General features: G+C 45.7%; 1 protein-coding gene across 4 annotated transcripts in view; it reads left to right on the forward strand.

Annotated features, from left to right (window-relative positions):
- DDX31 (DEAD-box helicase 31) overlaps window positions 1-22,996 on the forward strand; it is a 66,456-nt gene that overhangs the window by 37,521 nt on the left and 5,939 nt on the right. For 3 of the 4 annotated variants that reach the window (XM_077284646.1, XM_077284644.1, XM_077284648.1), the window contains 17 exons: window positions 12-87; window positions 470-513; window positions 5,929-5,999; window positions 6,345-6,409; window positions 6,569-6,613; window positions 6,711-6,752; window positions 7,217-7,281; window positions 7,376-7,495; window positions 7,584-7,690; window positions 8,300-8,523; window positions 8,730-8,879; window positions 10,378-10,437; window positions 14,371-14,421; window positions 15,892-16,031; window positions 16,376-16,451; window positions 18,415-18,526; window positions 22,628-22,808. In XM_077284646.1, coding sequence (XP_077140761.1) covers window positions 12-87; window positions 470-513; window positions 5,929-5,999; window positions 6,345-6,409; window positions 6,569-6,613; window positions 6,711-6,752; window positions 7,217-7,281; window positions 7,376-7,495; window positions 7,584-7,690; window positions 8,300-8,523; window positions 8,730-8,879; window positions 10,378-10,437; window positions 14,371-14,421; window positions 15,892-16,031; window positions 16,376-16,451; window positions 18,415-18,526; window positions 22,628-22,808 — 1,629 coding nt within the window. The remainder of the gene's footprint in view (window positions 1-11; window positions 88-469; window positions 514-5,928; window positions 6,000-6,344; window positions 6,410-6,568; window positions 6,614-6,710; window positions 6,753-7,216; window positions 7,282-7,375; window positions 7,496-7,583; window positions 7,691-8,299; window positions 8,524-8,729; window positions 8,880-10,377; window positions 10,438-14,370; window positions 14,422-15,891; window positions 16,032-16,375; window positions 16,452-18,414; window positions 18,527-22,627; window positions 22,809-22,996) is intronic. The other variant, XM_077284647.1, reaches the window with a different exon arrangement.

The following is a 22,996-nucleotide window of genomic DNA, read 5'->3' on the forward strand; positions in this document are numbered from 1 at the left end:
TCCTTTTCTAGATTGGAAGTGAAGCAGCTGCAGGAAAAAGTCTTCTCCTCAGATTCCTTCTCCGACCTCGGACTGCACCCACATCTGGTAAGTGAACAGGATATAGCTGAGCTGAGCCTGCGCTGTAGCTCTGTGCCTGATTGTACAGCAGCGGCTCCTGTGCCTTATTAGGGAAAGGTTTTCAAGGACCTGATAAAAGAGAATTCTTTTATATTCTTTGTCGCCCACATGCTATACCACAATGGTTTTGTAGTGAGTGGGCGCAGCAGGACAAATGTGCTGCCTCCAGTAGCATACCCTGATGTTACCCGTTGATTGCCAGTGGACTGTCATTTGGGTGCAACAATCCCTTTAAATTACAAATTCACCTCTGCTACATCTGCAGTGACTGAAAGTAATTTTATTTAAATCGACCCTAAATCTCTGTCCATCTTTTTATAAACCTCCATTTTATATTTGTTTCTTTAAGGTGGCCACCCTCACAGACGTGTTGGCAATGAGCAGGATGACCAGGTGAGTCTGCACTGTGTTATGTTACGTTCTTGTGTTCTTGAATATAATGCTGTTGGCAGGGCAAGCATTAAAAGAACTAAAGCCAGTAATTAAGTAAGGCTTACAAGGGAGACCAAAAGCAGTAATAAAGTAATTTGGGGTTATGTCAAAAGCAAACGTAAAGTCAAAGATGCTATAGGATTTTTACAGGATGAAAAGTGTGAAGTGGTAAAAAATGGTGTTGCCAAGGCCAAACTATTAAATTTGCATCTGGGTTCTCTAAGAAAGCAATTGTAACATCAACTGATCTTCACGGTGCCATCGAAAGCATGAGGCCACACTATCTACAAACAGAGTGATAGAGCGGGAACACTGAGCTAATTCAAATAAATATAAATCTCCTAGTCCACATGAATTACATCATAGGTGACTGAATAAGTTAGCATAGGAAATTGCAGAACCACTAGCCAGAATCTTTTGAAAAATTCTGGAGAATGGGAAAAGTCTCAAAATATTGGAGAAGGGCAAATGTCCCGATCTTCAAAAAAGGAAAGAAGACGGAGCTAGGAAATTACAGGCCAGTGAGCCTTACTTCCATACCAGGAAAGATCTTTGAACAAATTATTAAACAGCACGTATGTAAGTACTTGGATAAGAATACAGTAATTAACCAGAGCCAGCATGGGTTGGTAGCAAACAAGTCATGCCAGACCAATCTAATTTCCTTCTATGATGGAATCACTGACTGGGTGGACGAGGGACATGCGGTAGATATAGTGTATCCCGACTTCAGCAAAGCATTTTGGTAAAGTATCTCATACTATACTTACTGAAAAAATGACCAAGTATGGGACTGACAAGGCTACGGTTAGGTGAATTCATAACTGGCTCAGTGATCATACTCCAAAGAGTGGTAATAAATGGTTGCATATTCAATTGGAAGAGTGTTTCATGTGGGGTACCACAAGGCTCTGTCCTGGCCCCAGTGTTGTTCAACATTTTTATAAATGATCTAGATAAGGGAACTGAGGGTTAGGGTACCGTCACACAGTGCAATTTTGATCGCTACGACGGCACGATTCGTGACGTTCTAGCGATATCGTTACGATCTCGCAGTGTCTGACACGCTACTGCGATCAGGGACCCTGCTGAGAATCGTACGTCGTAGCAGATCGTTTGAAACTTTCTTTCGTCGCTGGATCTCCCGCTGTCATCGCTGGATCGTTGTGTGTGACAGCGATGCGTTCGCTGGTAACCAGGGTAAACATCGGGTTACTAAGCGCAGGGCCGCGCTTAGTAACCCGATGTTTACCGTGGTTACCAGCGTAAAAGTAAAAAAAAAAAAACCGTACATACTCACCATCTGATGTCCGTCAGGTCCCTTGCCGTCCGCTTCCCGCTCTGACTGTCTGCCGGCCGGAAAGTGAGAGCAGATCACAGCGGTGACGTCACTGCTGTGCTCTCACTGTACGGCGGCACTCAGTCAGAGCAGGAAGCAGACGGCAAGGGACCTGACGGACATCAGATGGTGAGTATGTACGGTTTGTTTTTTTTAACTTTTACGCTGGTAACCACGGTAAACATCGGGTTACTAAGCGCGGCCCTGTGCTTAGTAACCCGATGTTTACCCTGGTTACCCGGGGACTTCGGCATCGCTCCAGCGCCGTGATTGCAAAGTGTGACCGCAGTCTACGACGCTGGAGCGATAATTATACGACGCTGCAACGTCACGAATCGTGCCGTCGTAGCGATCAAAATTGCACTGTGTGACGGGTACCCTAAGCTAATCAAATTTGCAGACAATGCAAAGCTAGGAGGGATATCTAAAGGCCCCGTCTCACATAGCGAGATCGCTAGCGAGATCGCTGCTGAGTCACAAGTTTTGTGACGCAACAGCGACCTCAGTAGCGATCTCGCTATGTGTGACACGTTCCAGCGATCAGGCCCCTGCTGCGAGATCGCTGGTCGTGTCGGAATGGCCTGGACCTTTTTTTGGTCGTTGAGGTCCCGCTGACATCGCTGAATCGGTGTGCGTGACACCGATCCAGCGATGTCTTCACTGGTAACCAGGGTAAACATCGGGTTACTAAGCGCAGGGCCGCGCTTAGTAACCTGATGTTTACCCTGGTTACCAGCGTAAATGTAAAAAAAAAACAAACAGTACATACTCACCATCTGTTGCCCGTCAGGTCCCTTGGCGTCTGCTTCCTGCTCTGACTGCCGCCGTAAAGTGAGAGCGCAGCAGTGACGTCACCGCTGCGCTCTGCTCTCACTGTACGGCGGCTCAGTCAGAGCGGGAAGCGGACGGCAAGGGACCTGACGGGCAACAGATGGTGAGTATGTAGTGTTTGTTTTTTTTGGTAACCAGGGTAAACATCGGGTTACTAAGCGCGGCCCTGCGCTTAGTAACCCGATGTTTACTCTGGTTACCCGGGTGCTGCAGGGGGACTTCGGCATCGTTGAAGACAGTTTCAACGATGCCGAAGTCGTTCCCCTGATCGTTGGTCGCTGGAGAGAACTGTCTGTGTGACAGCTCCCCAGCGACCACACAGCGACGCTGCAGCGATCAGCATCGTTGTCTGTATCGCTGCAGCGTCGCTGTGTGAGACAGGGCCTTAACACTTGAGAATACAGAGAAAGGATTCAGAAGGATCTAGATAAGCTTGAACAATGGGCAGTGACTAATAGAATGGTTTTTAACAGGGATAAATGCAAGATTCTACATCTGGGCAAGAAAAACAAAAATTACATCTACAGAATGGGAGGAATAGAACGAAGCAACATCACGTGTGAAAAAGACTTGGGTATACTAACAGCTTACAGACTGCACATGAGTCAACAGTGTGATGCAGCAGCACAAACCACAAACACAGTTCTAGGATGTATTAAGTGAAGCATAGAGTATAGAGTCACGAGAAGAAATTATCCCCCTCTATTCCTCCTTGGTCAGGCCTCATCTGGAATACTGTGTTCAGTTCTGGGCCCCACATTTTAAATAAGACATTGATAAACTGGAGCAAGTTCAGAGAAAAGCTACCAGGATGGTGAGTGGACTGCAAAGTATGTCCTACGAGGAACGATTAAAGGATCTGGGAATGTTTAGCTTGCAAAAATGAAGGCTAAAGGAAACTTAATAGCTGTCTACAAATATCTAGAAGATAAAGATTAGCTATTAGAAAAACCTTTTTGACAATTAGGGTGATTAATAAGTGGAAGGTGAGAGGTGGTGAGTTCTCTTTCAATGGAAGTCTTCAAACAGAGGCTGGACAGACATGTATCCGAGATGGTGTAGTGAATCCTGCATTGAGCAGGGGGTTTGACACGATGACCCTGGAGGTCCCTTCCAACTCTAACATTCTATGATGCAAATGTGGAATATGTTGCTGTTCCTTTTAAATTTTAATGAGACGCACCTCATGATTAGTTAGTTGGCTTTTCTGGATTATCAAATTTCTTATTCAGCTGGATGGAAGATTAAAGACAAAGGTAGACTGAAAAGAAGTGTGGGGTGGGTGGGGGGCAATCAATTTAGAAACCACCAAAAAATAGACCCCCTAAAATATAACCTGTAATGAATAAGTTAAAAAATCACAAAAAAACATATTAGGTGTGTATCCAAATATGCATTTAACAGCCAAGATATATGTAATTTTAGGTGGAACAACCTGTTTAAATGACAAATTTAACCCTGCTACATCTGCATTGACTGAAATTAAGTTTATTTAAATGATTATATTTTTAGTGGTCTATTTTTTTTTTTTTTTAACTTATTAATTTTTTTGGGTGGTTTCCAAAGGCAGGGGTGTAATGGTCTCGGTGGCAGAGGGTGCAACTAAGCCTTGCGGGTTGGGGGCCCGCCGAAGCCAATTTCACCTGGATGTGCGATCCTTTGGCTCCCTGCGCTGCTATACACGCCACCAGCTAATCAGAGGTCGGCTTATGATGAAGGTGCATGACCGTGATATCATGTGCTGTTCATGCTGGGACGCCTAAGGCCATGTGCACACGTTCAGTATTTCTCGCGTTTTTTTTCGCGTTTTTTCGATATAAAAACGTGCTAAAAACGCTGACATATGCCTCCCATTATTTTCAGTGTATTCCGCATTTTTTGTGCACATGCTGCATTTTTTTCGCAGAAAAAAAAAGCAACATGTTCATTAAATTTGCGGAATTGCGGGGGTTCCGCACACCTAGGAATGCATTGATCTGCTTACTTCCCGCACGGGGCTATGCCCACCATGCGGGAAGTAAGCAGATCATGTGCGGTTGGTACCCAGGGTGGAGGAGAGGAGACTCCTCCACGGACTGGGCACCATATAATTGGTCAAAAAAAAAGAATTAAAATTAAAAAATAGTCATATACTCACCCTCTGATGGCCCCGGAGTGTTCCCGCCTCTCAGCGGTGCATGCTCTCTCTTCCGTTCCTATAGATGGTGTAGTTCAGGACCTGCGATGACATCGCTGTCTTGTGATTGGTCGCGTGACCACTCATGTGAGCGCTCACGTGACCGTGAAGTCATCGAAGGTCCTGAACCACACCATCTATAGGAACGGACGCCACTGAGGAGGTCGGCTGTCTGCAGAGGGTGAGTATAACCATTTTAATTTTTTTTATTATTTTTAACATGATATCTTTTTACTATTGATGCTGCATAAGCAGCATTTATAGTAAAAAGTTGGTCACACTTGTCAAACAGTATGTTTGACAAGTGTGACCAACCTGTCAGTCAGTTTTCTAAGCGATGCTACAGATCGCTTGGAAAACTTTAGCATTCTGCAAGCTAATTACACTTGCAAAATGCTAAAAAAACGCAAAAAAAAAATGCGGATTTCTTGCAGAAAATTTCCGGTTTTCTTCAGGAAATTTCTGCAAGAAATCCTGACGTGTGCACATACCCTAAGGGAATGTGTCCACGTTCAGGATTGCTTCAGGCTTTGGTCAGGATTTTATGCTGGTAAAATCCTGACCAAAAATGCACCTGAGGTCACTGGCAGGTCACCTGCGGTGTTCCTGCGTGTTTTGCTCATTGTAGCAACATGCTGCGTTCTGAAAAAACGCAACGCATGTGCGTTTTTGCGGGAAAAACGCATGCGTTTATTAATGCACAGTGGAGACGGGATTTCATTAAATCCCCTCCACTATGCTGTAACATCTGGACGCTGCGGCTCAGCGCTGCGTCAAAAACGCAGCGTTTCCTGAATGTGGACACATACCCTAAGTCGGCTCCCGTCTATAGAAGAGGACGCTGTCTGGAGATAACTCGGCCTTACATGAAGGATAGTTACCAGTGTGATGGCCGCGCTCTGCTCTCCTGATCTCACTGCAGAGCTGTAATGTACAAAAGATGTAATGTAATGTACAAAAGATGGAACAGACATTGCAGACCATCACTGACAATCACTCTTGTGGTTTTTGATTTGTGTTTTCATGGCAGCGTCCAGAAAATGACAATTCCAGCCCTCCTGTCTGGAAGAGATGCAATGGTTCGGTCACAGACTGGGTCTGGTAGGTTTGGATTAGTCCATTTTCTTATAGGGGGAGTTGTAGAATGGAAGGACACGTGGCCTTGTGAATGGTGGGAGTTTCAGGTTTTCAATATTCTAATATGTATCAATTGCTTGCAATTTTCAGTATCTCTGCTTGGTCATGTGCTGCTCTCATAACATAACCAGGACTGAGTTCAAGGCTTACTGCTGGAGATGTGTTCGTTCCCTGACAGCAAGCAGAGATATTTGAAAAATTGATATGCAAAGTATATTAGAAAATAGCAAGACTTATCCTGACTTTTATTATCGTGAATGATTGTAATATCCTAGCGCAGTCATTGATAAAAACTTTTGTCTTGCACAGGTAAGACTTTGGCTTATGGCATTCCCCTAGTGCAAGCACTGCAGGAAGTCACCCCAAAAATCCAGGTGACGACCACTTTATTTAAATTTTGTAACCTACTAAGGCTTAGTAGTTCTTTGCTAAGGAACAGCTTGAGCATGCTGAGAGTTGTAGTTCTTCAGCTACAGGCTGAAGAGCACGACACGTGTCCTTTGTTGAATACTATACAGTCTTCTTTCCAACAGCGAAGCGACGGCCCTTACGCCCTTATATTAGTGCCGACAAGAGAGGTAAGAGGCCATAGATGATACTAGAATAATATACATGGTGTAATGCTGCACATATTTCCTATCATTCACTGTTTCACATTCTTCTTTCTCCCCACAGTTGGCTCTACAGAGTTTCTCCATCATTCAGAAGCTGCTGAAGGTAATGACTCCAAGGCCAGATATAGGAAAGCGACTGCAATATGCCAGAGCGAGCAAAGTATAGAAATTATCTCGGGTTACTTATCCTGTGTTATACTCCAGAGCTGCACTCACTATTCTGCTGGTGCAGTCACTGTGTACATACATTACATTACTGATCCTGTACTGATCCGGAGTTACATCCTGCATTATACCTCAGAGCTGCACTCACTATTCTGCTGGTGCAGTCACTGTATACATACATTACATTACTGATCCTGTACTGATCCTGAGTTACATCCTGTATTATACCCAGAGCTGCACTCACTGTTCTGCTGGTGGAGTCACTGTGTACATACATTACATTACTTATCCTGTACTGATCCTGAGTTACATCCTGTATTATACTCCAGAGCTGCACTCACTATTCTGTGCTACTGTAATGCAGTTTTTTATCATGAACACTTGCATTTTGCTGATTTTCAGCCTTTCATGTGGATTGTGCCTGGAGTTTTGATGGGTGGAGAAAAGAGAAAGTCAGAAAAGGCCAGGTAATGTGATTTTTGTTTGTGTCAGGTGCTTTGTTTTTTCCTGACCCAGTGGCCTCTAGGTGGCGCTGTTTTCAGCATTGTCGTCTTTGTGAAGGTTACGGAAGGGCATTAATATTCTGATCTCCACTCCGGGGAGACTGGTCGATCACATCAGGTCCACAAAGAACATTCACTTCACTCACATTCGGTGGCTAGTGGTGGACGAGGCGGACAGGTGAATGAGACTCCGTGATGAGGCACTGATCCTCCTGCTCCCTGGTGTCTGTCTCCTAACCCCAAAAACCGATCTGTTTTGTCTGTAGGATTCTGGATCTGGGATTTGAGAAGGATCTCACAGCTATCCTGAATGCGCTGAACGCCCAGAGCGAACGGAGGCAGAACGTGCTGCTGTCAGCAACGCTGACCCAGGGTGAGCACCAACCATCCACACAGGACTATATCCCATCATCTTATGCCACTTGTGTCTGATCATGTCCCATGTGATACCGTCTGCAGAGATGCTGTACCTAATCCTATCCCATTTGATACTGTCTGCTGAGCCGTGTATCTAATCCTATCCTGTGTGATACTGTCTGCTGAGCTGTGTATCTAATCCTATCCTGTGTGATACTGTCTGCTGAGCCATGTATCTAATCCTATCCTGTGTGATACTGTCTGCTAAGTTGCTGTATCTAATCCTATCCTTTGTGATACTGTCTGCTGAGCTGTGGATCTAATCCTATCCTGTGTGATACTGTCTGCTGAGCCATGTATCTAATCCTATCCTGTATGATACTGTCTGCTGAGCTGTGGATCTAATCCTATCCTGTATGATACTGTCTGCTGAGCCGTGTATCTAATCCTATCCTGTGTGATAGTGACTGCTGAGCTGTGGATCTAATCCTATCCTGTGTGATACTGTCTGCTGAGCCGTGTATCTAATCCTATCCTGTGTGACACTGTCTGCTGAGCTGTGTATCTAATCCTATCCTGTGTGACACGTCTGCTGAGCTGTATCTGAACCTGTCCTCTTTCTCAGGGGTGACTCGTCTGGCTGACATCAGTTTACACTCGCCTGTCGCTGTGTCTGTGACCGCAGACCCTTGCAGTGAGCCGATGCTGGAGGTCACATCCCCGGTGGAGCAGCCAACTACGGACATTTCGGGCTTTGCTATCCCGGAAAGGCTTCTCCAACACACGGTGGTGGTTCCCAGTAAGCTGAAGCTGGTTACACTGGCCGCCTTCATACTGGGAAAATGGCAGGTGAGCGGCTGCCATGTCCTACATATCACCCGTAAGCTCGTATGTGCGGGGGGCTCCTACTCCTCTCTCTGTACCCGAGAGACATCTAGTTGTGTCTAATTTATACCAGAGTGTGGTGTGTCAGTGCAGGATGTCATTCCTGGCCTGTGTATGTATTGTAGGACCCTTATATCAGAATCTGCTACTATGACTGCTGTTTATTCCAGTGTGATCTAAAACCGAAGATGATCGTCTTCTTCCCGAGCTGCGAACTGGTGGAGTTCTACCATACACTGCTGAGCAATGTCCTCCACCTGCAGCAGCGCGAGGGAGACCAGGCAGTGTTCCTGCGACTGCACGGGGGAATGAAGCAAGAGGTAATGGGGGGCTATACAGAGCCTGTGTCATTAGTCATCCCGTCAAAACTACCAATACCACCCCACCCCTGAGTGTCAGCATCATCATCCCTTCGCTTCCCAGAGTGCCGTGTCTGTGAGGTCATCCCTTTTCCCAACTGTCGACATCGTCATCCCGTCCCCCCTAGTCATCATCTTGTCTGCCCTATCCCCGAGTGACAGCGTCATCATCCCATCTTCCCAGAGCGGCGGTATCCTGTCCACACACACACACACACACACACACACACACACACACACACACACACACACACACACACACACACACACACTACGACAGCGTTGTCATCTTGTCACCCCCACCCCCATGAGTGACAGTGTGGTCATCCCTTTTCCCAAGTATTGGAGTCGTCATCCCGTCCCCCCTAGTCGTCATGTTGCCTCCCCCATCCCCGAGACAGTGTCCCCCCCCCCCCTTCCCAGAGCGGCGGCGTCCTGTCCACACACACACACACACACACACACACACACACACACACACACACACACACACACACACTCTGTCTGTGGTGTCATCTTGTCACCTGCCCTGAGTGACAGTGTCGTCATCCCATCTTCCCAGAGTGGCGGCGTCCTGTCCCCCCCACACAGACACTGTCGGCGTCATCTTGTCACCCCCCCACCACCTCCATGAGTGACAGTGTCGTCTTCCCAGAGTGGCGGTGTCCCGTTGATACCAGCGAGCAGTAGCAGCAGCTTCCTCCCTGCTTTTCACTCGGCACTATAATCGTCTCATTAGCAGCAGGATTGGTGATGATCGTGTGCTGGAAATGTGCAGCCGCCTCCATCCTTCGCCAGCTGAGGGTCTTTATTGGGTCTAATCCTCCATGACCAGCTGCTCGTTGCCGCCTCCCAGGCAGGTCCGGTCATGGGGGCAATTAGTTCCTGATGTCCTCGCATTAGGAGCTTTAATGAAACTAAACAGAGACCCCCAGATGGCGACACTCCACCCCACACTAGAAACAAATTAGTAGTATCCTCCCTGTTATTTTAAGCCCCCCCACCCTCCACCCATCACCACTCCTCCCAGTAAGTGTTGGGGACATTACAAAGGCACAAATCATCCCCGTAACCAGATCCCTTTAATCTTCCCAGCAGGACCTATACTGGTGCCTCATTCTCTGTCTTGTCCGCGACTTTCCATTTTTAATCCCTTTTCTGCTGAAGAAAATGAATCTCAGTAACTGCGCCCCCTCCATGACCGCTGCGAAATGCGGGGCCGAAAAACGACTCGTCTTGGCTGAAAATCTAGAGCGATGGACTCTAGGCCAGAAAACACAAGTGGCTATTACATGCCGTGTCATAGTGGCCGAGAGACCAAGCTAAAGTGTCTGTCACAGGGCACAAAAAAGGACATAGTGCTTATGTCAGAGATGTAGGAGAAAATGTGTGCCAACCCTTGTAGAAGGTGAGACTGGCACGGGTATATTAATATTCCACGCTCTGTTTTGGGTTACAGGATAGAACGGATGTTTTCCAGCAGTTTTCGGGGGCCAGGGCTGGGATCCTGCTGTGTACGGTGAGTAGACGTGGCACTGGGCTCCATTGTATGTACCACGTGTAATGAAGGGCTCCAAACATCTGCATGAAGCCATGGGCACCGAGGAGCTCTGACCTCTCCCTCTTCTACTCTTCCTGGCAGCAAGTGCCTCTTACATTATGGAATTGATATTTGTGCGATTTCCTGACTTGTATCTTGGCCTACAGTCTTCTGTCCACACTGTGGAGGCCGACAGAAGACCCTGGGTCAGAGAGCAGGGCCCCTCCTTGCACCGGGCCCTTGTATGCCCTTCATCTCCCCTCCACTGGCAGGAGACGGCTGAGTTTAATTTCCCGTCTTTGCGGCCCTGGCACCGTTCAGCTGCAGCCAGTTTGTGATCGCCATCGTACGGCCGCCAGCCTGCTGCCCGCTACAGAAGGCAGCGCAATTAGCTACCTAATCGTGGCAGCTGCTGATCGGAGGACGTGTGAAGCTTGGAGCGCCCGACCCACCGCCAACTTGTAAATTATAGCCATCTAGAGTAATTAGTGCTGAAAACGGCTTCTCCGAGAGCAGCGCTGATTAACCATTTCAGGGCTGGTGCCTTGTCGCCACATCCTTCTATGGGACGGGTGTGGCGCCCGGACACGTTGACACAATTAAGTCAAAGATATTGGAACGGGACGGCTGGTAAGTCAAGGATTTGACTGGTTGTAGCTCAGACTTAGTTCTGCTTGCTTGAGCTTCCTCCGCCAGCCCTGGATGGCACAGATGGAAATCAGCTTGCTCAGGTGCCCGCCTGTCAGCCGGATTAAAATGACTCATTTATTTAGCGTGGAAGCACACCCAGTATGGCAGCTAGCAGGGCGAACGTCTCCACCAGAGAGATGGAAGTGGCCGTCCCGCCCTTTCTGTCCTGCCAAAAGTCATTATTGCAGAGCATAGCGAGGCCTCAGCAGGGGAGGGTGCCCCGCCGTTACGGCGACAGATTGGGCTGAGTAATAAAGTCAGGCTGAGCCGAGCACGGGAGGCCAAGACTCTTGGCTGGAAGAACCAGAATATGGCAACACGAGTTAACGTGGCTGAGTAAACAGCAAAACATTTCCTAAATGACCTTTTTGCTCCCCCCCCCCTCCTCTTCCCTCCTCCACCTCTGATGCTACAGTGAAGATGAGCTGCTGGTAGGCGCCACGCCAAGAACGGGCAAGGTGGAGGCACTATATTCTGCTGCAGTCTGGGGTTACATGGGAGGAAAGTCAGCTTCACACCATGCAGCAGCAATCTCTAGGCCGTCCTCTCTGCACATGTTCCGATCAGTAAAGCCCATACTATATGGTAGTTATCTGAGCATTGAGTTGGCAAAATAGCCATGTTATAGCAGCATTGGTGCAGCTTTTCACCCATTTCATAGCCGCATCGGTACAGTCCTGCACCCATCTCATCGCAGCGTCGGTACAGCCCTGCACCCATCTCATCGCAGCGTCGGTACAGCCCTGCACCCATCTCATCGCAGCGTCGGTACAGCCCTGCACCCATCTCATCGCAGCGTCGGTACAGCCCTGCACCCATCTCATCGCAGCGTCGGTACAGCCCTGCACCCATCTCATCGCAGCGTCGGTACAGCCCTGCACCCATCTCATCGCAGCGTCGGTACAGCCCTGCACCCATCTCATCGCAGCGTCGGTACAGCCCTGCACCCATCTCATCGCAGCGTCGGTGCAGCCCTGCACCCATCTCATCGCAGCGTCGGTGCAGCCCTGCACCCATCTCATCGCAGCGTCGGTGCTGCCCTGCACCCATCTCATCGCGGCGCTGCCCTGCACCCATCTCATTGCGGTCTTGGCACAGCCCTGCACCCATTTCAGCAAAAACCAAAAGCAATGAACTGGAATATAAGATGGTGTGCATGCAGCATGTAGGCGCATGTTTACACTGGCCACAAACAGACGTAACACAAGATAAAAACAAAGTGAGCAAATATCCTGCAGAAAGCAAATAAGTAGTAATAGTGCATGAGAATAATATAGGGTGCCTGGTTAACATAATTTTGATCAAAAAAACTTAAACGCCATCCCACCCCATCACGGTGACCTTATTCGGGACGGTCCTAACCTCAAGTATTAAAACCTTACCGTGTGTCTAATAACACATGCGCTTACACCAGGGGTGGGGAATCTTTTTTTTTTTCTGTCAAGGGCCATTTGGATATTTATACCATCCTTCGGGGGCCGTACAAACTCCACCCACAACGTGCATCCTGACTCTGGCACTGGTGTCAGGACGTAATCTTTGATTGCATGCCCTTCAGTGTTCAGTAGTGAGTAGTGATGAGCGAGTATATTTGTTGCTCGGGTTTTTATGACTACTCGGAGATTAAGTTTTCATCGCCTCAGCAGCATGACTTACAGCTATTAGCCAGCTTGATTACATGTGGGGATTACCTAGAAACCAGGCAACCCCCACATGTACTCAGCCTGGCTAATAGCTGTAAATCATTCAGCTGCCGTGATGAAAACTAAATCTCCGAGCACTAACAAATGCTCTGGAAAACCTGAGCAACAAGTACACTCGCTCATCACTAGTAGTGAGCATTGTGTGTGTGCTAACAGAGCAAGAAGAAATTAATAAGCTGGTGGCAATCAAAATACAGCTCCTGCCCAAGAATGCGGTCCCTGAGAATGTGCTCGGGGGCCTGATAAAAGGTCATCAAGGGCCATAAATGGCCCTGGGGCCATGAGGTTCCCCGTCCCTGGCTTACACGCTGCATGCATACCAGCTTATATTCCAGTTCATTTCTTTCAGTTTTTGTTCCAGGTTTTCCTTTTTGTGCATATAAGTGTGTGTGGCCTTCCTTTTCCTAGAGTTGGACATTACCGTTATATAGCTCCCCATTGCTGGGTGTCCATTAGTCAGCGCCTCGGTCGTTATTTGCCCTTATTCACATTTGTCATTAGAGACATGAGGTTTTTTTTATACTAGAGGTTAGGACTGTCCCAAATAAGGTCACCGTGATGTGCTGGGATGGCTTTTATGTTTTTTTGGTTGGGTTTTTTTTTTTTGCTAAAAATTTTGTTAACCAAGTACCCTATGTTATTTTTATACACTATTGCTATTTATTTACTGCAGGGTATTTATCCATGTCATAGCAGCACTGGTGCTGCCCAGCCCCCATGACACAGCCAGCATTGGTGCAGCCCTTTCCCCATGTCACACTGTCATCGGTGCAGCCTTTTCCCCATGTCACATTGGCATCGGTGCAGCCCTTTCCCCATGTCACGTTGGCATCGGTGCAGCCCTTTCCCCGTGTCACGTTGGCATCGGTGCAGCCCTTTCCCCGTGTCACGTTGGCATCGGTGCAGCCCTTTCCCCGTGTCACGTTGGCATCGGTGCAGCCCTTTCCCCGTGTCACGTTGGCATCGGTGCAGCCCTTTCCCCGTGTCACGTTGGCATCGGTGCAGCCCTTTCCCCGTGTCACGTTGGCATCGGTGCAGCCCTTTCCCCGTGTCACGTTGGCATCGGTGCAGCCCTTTCCCCGTGTCACGTTGGCATCGGTGCAGCCTTTTCCCCGTGCCACGTTGGCATCGGTGCAGCCCTTTCTCCGTGTCACGTTGGCATCGGTGCAGCCCTTTCCCCGTGTCACGTTGGCATCGGTGCAGCCTTTTCCCCGTGCCACGTTGGCATCGGTGCAGCCCTTTCCCCGTGTCACGTTGGCATCGGTGCAGCCTTTTCCCCGTGCCACGTTGGCATCGGTGCAGCCCTTTCCCCGTGTCACGTTGGCATCGGTGCAGCCCTTTCCCTGTGTCACGTTGGCATCGGTGCAGCCTTTTCCCCGTGCCACGTTGGCATCGGTGCAGCCCTTTCCCCGTGTCACGTTGGCATCGGTGTAGCCTAGCCGCCATGTTCCAGCGCCCTCGGTGTCTGTGCAGCCCTTCCCTCATATTACATCAGTCATGTTTTTTTTCTTTAATGCAGGATGTCGCTGCTCGGGGGCTGGATCTTCCCCAGGTTACCTGGATTGTACAGGTGAGTTCCCTCGTCCTCCATAGTACACTCTTCTATTTTTCAAAGAGCAATTCGCTTTTCTTCTGAAATCCTCTGTGCTGCGGTTGAGGGTACTTTCTTCGTTTTTTGCTTTAACCTCACATCATGACTCATAATTTGGCAGATCGCCCCCCGACCCCCTCACATTCAGTACAAATACTGTGTTGCTGTGAACCACTTAGCGCAGAAAAAAATATTCTTTCCCCTTTATTTTCTTTCCATTCACAAATCGAATGTTCCATGTGAATAAGTGTGATGATTACACCCAGGAAGCGCTGTGTCCTGCAGGGTAGATGGGAAGGCGTCTTGTAGCACCGACATCCCTGGTATAAATTAGTGCTGGCAGCTGAGCGTGTTCCCGCGTGTCCGTATGTACAAACACCTCTGCTGCATATAAACCCGCTGCAGCCATGGATTGCTGAGCTGCCCGGTGTCACCTCCACATCCGCCTCCTCAGCGGTGTCTCTGAGAATAGATGCAGGCAGGCTAACGATGAGACGGGGTGAGAGGGAGACATCGGCACAGGACAGCTTCTCTGGAGAGCGGGCCCATTAGCTCCACATCTAGCACGCATTTTGTCTTCACATGTCAGAGCGCAGCGCTCCCCTGACAGCCACATCTGAGCACATCCTTCTTCTCCAGTGCACTGGCATCTGATAGATTCCTCATGACTTTCTGGGAGAGGCCGGGATCCTGTTATATGTGGGGTAATTAGGGCTCCAAGAATTCATCCCAACAATACGTCATTCACCGCACACTTTTCTCTGCCTGTCATGATATCCATGTCCCGGCTCCACGCTCCAGAACACAGGCTGAAATATGTCTGTCGGTGTCTGCATCTGCCCAAGAAATAAGATGGGACATAGCTTAAAAATGGTCACCATAGATCTAAAAATGTGATGTGTATGGTCATAATCACTGTGGTACTATTGTGTAGTGTATAAAGTACAATGCTATAATACTGCTCCTGTGTACAAGAATATAACTACTATAATACTGCCCCTATGTACAAGAATAAAACTACTATAATACTGCCCCTATGTACCAGAATATAACTACTAAAATACTGTCCCCTATGTACAAGAATATAACTAGTATAATACTGCCCCTATGTACAACAATATAACTACTATAATACTGCCCCCTATGTACAAGAATATAACTACTATAATACTGCCCCCTATGTACAAGAATATAACTACTATAATACTGCCCCCTATGTACAAGAATATAACTACTATAATACTGCCCCCTATGTACAAGAATATAACTACTATAACACTGCCTCCTATGTACAAGAATATAACTACTATAATACTGCTCCTATGTACAAGAATATAATTACTATAATACTACCTCTATTAAAGAATATAATGTTTTGGGGGGTTATTTTCTATGCTCTGTTCATATTGCTCCTGTGTGAGATTGGTCTCTGTTCATTACATCCCACAGTACAACGCTCCTGCATCTGCTGCAGAATATATCCACCGCGTTGGACGTACTGCCAGGCTCGGCACCCATGGAAACAGTTTGCTCATTCTAATCCCATCAGAGGCTGAATACATTCAAACGTTGGTTAATCACAAGATCAGGTAGGAAACGTGTTAATAGAATCTTGTTTTTGGATTTCAGTACCATTGAAGACCTTTTCATGCTCAGCGTTCTTGACTGCTGAGAGCATTGTATACCTGATGGCATACATTGTGATGGTATATGGAAGAGCTGCCCCAGACGTGTTCTACTGCCTAGCTGGTCAGCCACAGTTGTCCATATAGAAGGCTATGGGCAATTGTCTTGTCGCTCACCTCTATAATGGGTAAACTCTGCTCTTCCCATAAAAAAATATCATGTTTTAGTTTTTCATATGATCAGAAGCTCATTATTCTTCGAGTTTTCATTCTTCTGCACAATCTTAGGATTTTATTCTTGTTCTCAGTGTCTCCGAGATTAAGATGGAAGAGATCTTGTCCAACCTGCTCCTGGAGGACTTCTTGGTAATCAATAGAGGGAAGGTAAGACCGTTGTACCCCAAAAGTAATCAGATACTATCTTGGGTCACACTTCAATGTAGGGTATCATACATTACACTACATCCTCTATTATACCCTAGAGCTGCATTCACTATTCTGCTGGTGCAGTCACTGTGTACATACATTACATTACTGATCCTGTACTGATCCTGAGTTCCATCATGTATTATACTCCAGAGCTGCACTCACTATTCTGCTGGTGCAGTCACTGTGTACGTACATTACATTACTGATCCTGTACTGAGCCTGAGTTACATCCTGTGTTATACTCCACAGCTGCACTCACTATTCTGCTGGTGCAGTCAGTGTGCATACATTACATTACTGATCCTGAGTTACATCCTGTATTATACCCCAGAGCTGCACTCACTATTCTGCTGGTGCAGTCACTTTGTGTGTATATATACCTATCCTGTACATGTGTATTGTGCATCATCTATAAGAGCAAGCTTGAGTACATTTCAAGGTCCAATTGTGACAGCGGCCACTTGGGCTCTAGGGGGCAGTATAGAGCAGCCATGATGGAGCAGTTACAATGTAGCAGGTGGAAACAGAAGAGCAGTTCCTCCTGGAGAGCTCCAGTTGGGTGAGGGGTGTTCTCATCCCCGCACTTCTCCCCCTCCCTTTGTAATATATTGTCATATTATCACTAATCCCCCGGCAGTTGTGACATTGAGACAAGTCATCTGTCACTTAAGATTGAGCGCTCTTTAATTTTCTGGCGCTCTCGCAGCAGGGCAGGCTTCAATTTGAGGTCTTTATTGGAATTCTTGAAGACTCTCTCGCCTTTTCCTGCGGATCTCAGATCTATTCTGAGCCCTGTTACAGAAAGTCTACAGTAACCAACAGAGGGATTGAGCCGGGGCTTCGGCTCTGTTTATTTAACGCTTTAGCGGGATTCTTTTTCCCGGCTCGCTCACCCCCCGCCCCGGCCGACTGGCTTTCCAATATTACTTTAGCAACTGTTGTGTTCACACAGACCCCCTTTACCTCTCTCCCCCTCTCTGCTGGTCCCCTCTCTTCGTTCTCATTAATCTGCAGATGTTAACAGGAATTGTGGACGAGGAGAAGCGAAGAGGTGGGGAGAGGAGGGAGATGGAGGCGAAGCCGGATTATTTTTTTGTATTTCCTGCGTTATTAAAGTGCTTTAGTTTTAATATCTCTGGATTGTGTCCTCCTGGGGAGACGGGTAACTTGGGCAATTTTGCATTAATATTAAAAAAAATAATAATAATAAAAATGTGAAAAAGCGTCAGTTCTTAAAGGGATAGACGCTCACCCAGCAGCAAGTACGTGGGAAGATAACTTTTTGCCTAAAATTCAGGTTTATCATGTTAATATAGGGCTGGCGATTCACACCTCAGCCTAAACAGCAGTTTTATTTTTTCTCATTTTTTTTCATTAATTTTATCACATTAAAGGTCTCTGCTTGCTGTCAGTGAATGTGGAACCATCCCAGATTATTGATCATAGATAAAGGTTTGTTAGATTGTCCAAACTGAATACAATTGTAACACATTAAAAAAATCTCCATCCTCACATCCTGTTTTTTATCAACTGGATGCAACTGTAACAAACCCTCAGCTGTAAAAAGAAAAATAAAATGATTTCACAGGTCTTTAACCTCTGTAAAAGCTAGGTAGCAACCCCAGGCATAGATTTAATGCTGAAATGGACAGATAGTTTTTAAGAACTCAGTAGGTAGAGAGTTAATGCCTGGTGCTGTCTCAGGAGTGCCCCCCGCCTCCTCCCGTCATATTATTACAGTGTAATTTCTGTTCTTTTACCATTAATATTGGAAGGATTACCCCCGCCGGCCCCAGAGATGAACGCTGTGTCATTATACTGTTATTAAATCTATTCTAAACGCCTTTATTATTCACCCACCTTACTCTCCTGCTTTTAATTTAACCCCCTCTGCTTATTCCCTTACCAACTTCTCCAGAAAACCGGGACATCGGACCCCCAGGCTGTACGGGAGAGGGCTACCGTGTTACAGACAAAGTTTGAGGACTATGTACATGCCAGCGCCGAGATGTCGTTATCTGCAAAGAAGGGTAAGAAATGTCCTCCAGCGTCCTGTATTCTAGTAGTTATATTCCTGTACATAGGAGCAGTATTATAGCAGTTATATTCTTGTACATAGGAGCAGTATTATAGCAGTTATATTCTTGTACATAGGAGCAGTATTATAGCAGTTATATTCTTGTACATAGGGGCAGTATTATAGCAGTTATATTCTTGTACATAGGGGCAGTATTATAGTAGTTATATTCTTGTACATAGGAGCAGTATTATAGTAGTTATATTCTTCTACATAGGGGCAGTATTATAGTAGTTATATTCTTGTACATAGCGGGCAGTATTATAGTAGTTATATTCTTGTACATAGCGGGCAGTATTATAGTAGTTATATTCTTGTACATAGGGGCAGTATTATAGTAGTTATATTCTTGTACATAGGAGCAGTATTATAGTAGTTATATTCTTCTACATAGGGGCAGTATTATAGTAGTTATATTCTTGTACATGGGGGGCAGTATTATAGCAGTTATATTCTTGTACTTGTATAAAATGAGATTGTCAGCTCACCTCCTCCTCTGGTTAATATGTCCTCCAGGCTGCACGGATCCACTGGGTGAAGGTTCATATGCATCAAATGGTTTACATCCAGCGCCTCTTTTAAGAAATCTTGGATTTCCTGGGATCATTTGTTCTAAAATGTATTTATTTCTTCATATTAAAAACAGGTAACACAAAAGGTCAGGCAGTTTTGGATACACTCATGATTATAAAAAAAAAAAAAAAAAACAGAGACCAACATGTTTCGACCCAGGCAGGTCTTAATCATGGAGTTGCAACTCCATGATTAAGGCTGTGTGCACACGTTCAGGATTTTTCGCTATGAAAACGCGATAAAACCACGTGAAAAAACGCATACTTTAAGCATCCTATTATTAGAATGCTGCAATCCGCATTTTTTGTGCACATGCTGCGTTTTTTTTCCACTGCAGAATCGCATTCCGGAAAAAAAAGCAGCATGTTCATTCTTTGTGCGGAATTGCGGGGATTCCGCACACATAGGAATGCAATGATCCGCTTACTTCCCGCATAGGGCTATGCCCACCATGCAGGAAGTAAAGGGATCATCTGCGGATGGTATCCAGGGTGGAGAAGAGGAGACTCTCCTCCAGGCCCTGGGAACCATATACCGGTTAAAAAAAAAAAAAAAAAAGAATTAAACTAAAAAATCGTGATATTCTCACCTTCCGGCGTCCTCGCAATGCTCCGTTCCCAGGGATGCTTTGCGGCTATGACCTATGATGATGTAGCGGTCTCGCGAGACCGCTACGTCATCTGGGGTCATTGCCGCGAGGCACTACTGGGAACGGGAGCATCGCGAGGAGCGGGAAGGCTGCGGTGGACGCCGGAAGGTGAGAATATCATGATTTTTTATTATTTTTAGGCTATGTGCACACGTAGGAAATGTGGTGCAGAATTTTCTGCACTAAATCTGCGTCTCCTGGCAGAATCCGCAGGTGCAGATTTTCTGCAGTTTTTGTGCGTTTTTGTTGCAGTTTTTGTGCAGATTTTACCAGTGCGGATTTTTATCATGGAGGGGTGCAGAAACGCTGCAGAACTGCACAAAAGAAGTGACATGCACTTCTTTGAAATCTGCAGCGTTTCTGCGCGGATTTTTCTGCACCATGTGCACAGCTTTTTTTTTTTTTTCACAATGATTTACATTGTACTGTACGTCACAGTGCAGATCTGCAGCGTTTCTGCAGCAGAAAAAAAACGCTGCAGATCTGCACTAAATCTGCATCGTGTGCACAGGCCCTTAACATGCTATCTTTTTACTATTGATGCTGTATAGGCAGCATCAATAGTAAAAAGTAGGTCACACTTGTCAAACACTATGTTTGACAAGTGTGACCAACCTGTCAATCAGTTTTCCAAGCGATGCTACAGATCGCTTGGAAAACGCTAGCATTCTGCAAGCTAATTACACTCGTAAAACGCTAGTATTTAGCGGGAAAACGCATGGCAATTCCGCATGCGTTTTACCTGTGGCACAGTTGCAGAATTGCCGCAGAAATTTCCGCTGCAATTCCGGACGTGTGCACATAGCCTTAGATGTGTCTGGGTCGAAACATGTTGGTTTCTATGCCTTTTTTTTTTTTTAATCATGAGTGTATCCAAACTGCCTGACCTTTTTTATTACCTGTTTTTAATATGAAGAAATAAATAGGTGTTTTAAGAAATCTTGGATTTCCTGGTATCATTCGTTCAAAGAGGTGCTGGATGTAAACCATTTGATTCTTCTACATAGGGGCAGTATTATAGTAGTTATATTCTTGTACATAGGGACAGTGTTATAGTAGATATATTCTTGTACATACGGGGCAGTATTATAGTAGTTATATTCTTGTACATAGGAGCAGTATTATAGTAGTTATATTCTTGTACATAGGGGCAGTGCTATAGTAGTTATATTCTTGTACACTGGGCAGTATTATAGTAGCTATATTCTTGTACATAGGGGGCAGTATTATAGTAGTTATATTCTTGTACATAGGTGCAGTATTATAGTAGTTATATTCTTGTACATAGGGGCAGTATTATAGTAGTTATATTCTTGTACATAGGAGCAGTATTATAGTAGTTATATTCTTGTACATAGCAGCAGTATTATAGTAGTTATATTCTTGTACATAGGGGCAGTATTATAGTAGTTATATTCTTGTACATAAGGACAGTGTTATAGTAGATATATTCTTGTACATACGGGGCAGTATTATAGTAGTTATATTCTTGTACATAGGAGCAGTATTATAGTAGTTATATTCTTGTACATAGGGGGCAGTATTATAGTAGTTATATTCTTGTACATAGGGGCAGTATTATAGTGGTTATATTCTTGTACATAGGGGGCAGTATTGTAGTAGTTATATTCCTGTACATAGGGGGCAGTATTATAGTAGTTATATTCTTGTACATAGGGGCAGTATTATAGTGGTTATATTCTTGTACATAGGGGCAGTATTATAGTAGTTATATTCTTGTACATAGGGGGCAGTATTGTAGTAGTTATATTCTTGTACATAGGGGCAGTATTGTAGTAGCTATATTCTTGTACATAGAGGGCAGTATTGTAGTAGTTATATTCTTGTACATAGGAGCATTATTATAGTAGCTATATTCTTGTACATAGAGGGCAGTATTGTAGTAGTTATATTCTTGTACATAGGGGGCAGTATTATAGTAGTTATATTCTTGTACATAGGGGTCAGTGTTATAGTAGTTATATTCTTGTACATAGGAGCAGTATTATAGTAGTTATATTCTTGTACATAGGGGGCAGTGTTATAGTAGTTATATTCTTGTACATGGGGCAGTATTATAGTAGTTATATTCTTGTACATAGGGGGCAGTATTGTAGTAGCTATATTCTTGTACATAGGGGCAGTATTGTAGTAGCTATATTCTTGTACATAGGGGCAGTATTGTAGCTATATTCTCATACGTGGGAGCAGTATTATAGTAGTAACATATTGTTGCTCTGTATACAGATAATGGTGATGACTTCTCTCTAGTGTTTCTGTGTGTTCTGATATGAGGAGCTTCGCTCCATGGCTCAGTGTGCGTCCTCCTTTGTTTATAACCTTCTCACTGATTTCTCCTGGATCTCGCGGCCGTCTCTCCAAAATGACACTTTTTACTTTCATTACTGTTCATAAACACCAATATCCGGCAGTGACGGGGGGATTACTTCTGAGCTGCCTCTAAGCTCTCTCCACCTGAGCATAGATGGGGGAGAAAGGTGCAGCAGAGGGACATGAGAGGAGGAGCGGAGACGTGTGGCTTGTGGGTGGCCGGCAGTCTCAGCACTGCATCTTCTCATTTGGGTCCTGCTAGATACCAGATTATCCGTTGTACATAGAAATAAGACTATTTTTACTCACATTGGTTTTCTGCAAGTAAACTTGGTTATGCAAAGCAGTTGTCACTTCCCATCCCCCACTTCTTAGCAATTCTTACATTATTCAGCATAGGGCGGCAATAGGCAAAGGAGAAAATGCATCTAGAAAGATAATGAAATAGAGGGACCTATTTGATAAGATGTTTCTGATTTGTACTCTTAAACTATTTTCCAGCCCTGCAGTCCTACATTCGCTCTTACGCCACCTACCCGAAGAATCTGAAGCATGTCTTTCATGTCCGTTCCTTACACCTGGGTCATGTAGCCAAAAGTTTTGGCCTTAGAGACGCACCGCACAACCTGAGCCAACAGCTGGCAGGAAACCCTAAGAAACAGAAAGCAATGAAGAACAAGAGGTACAAGCCAAAAGACTTCAGATCAGTACTACCTGTATTATACTCCAGAGCTGCACTCACTATTCTGCTGGTGCAGTCACTGTGTATATACATTACATTACTGATCCTGAGTTACAGCCTGTATTATACTCCAGAGCTGCACTCACTATTCTGCTGGTGCAGTCACTGTGTACATACATTACATTACT

This window comes from Ranitomeya variabilis, chromosome 2 (genome assembly GCF_051348905.1).
Source record: "Ranitomeya variabilis isolate aRanVar5 chromosome 2, aRanVar5.hap1, whole genome shotgun sequence".
Lineage (NCBI taxonomy): Eukaryota > Metazoa > Chordata > Amphibia > Anura > Dendrobatidae > Ranitomeya > Ranitomeya variabilis.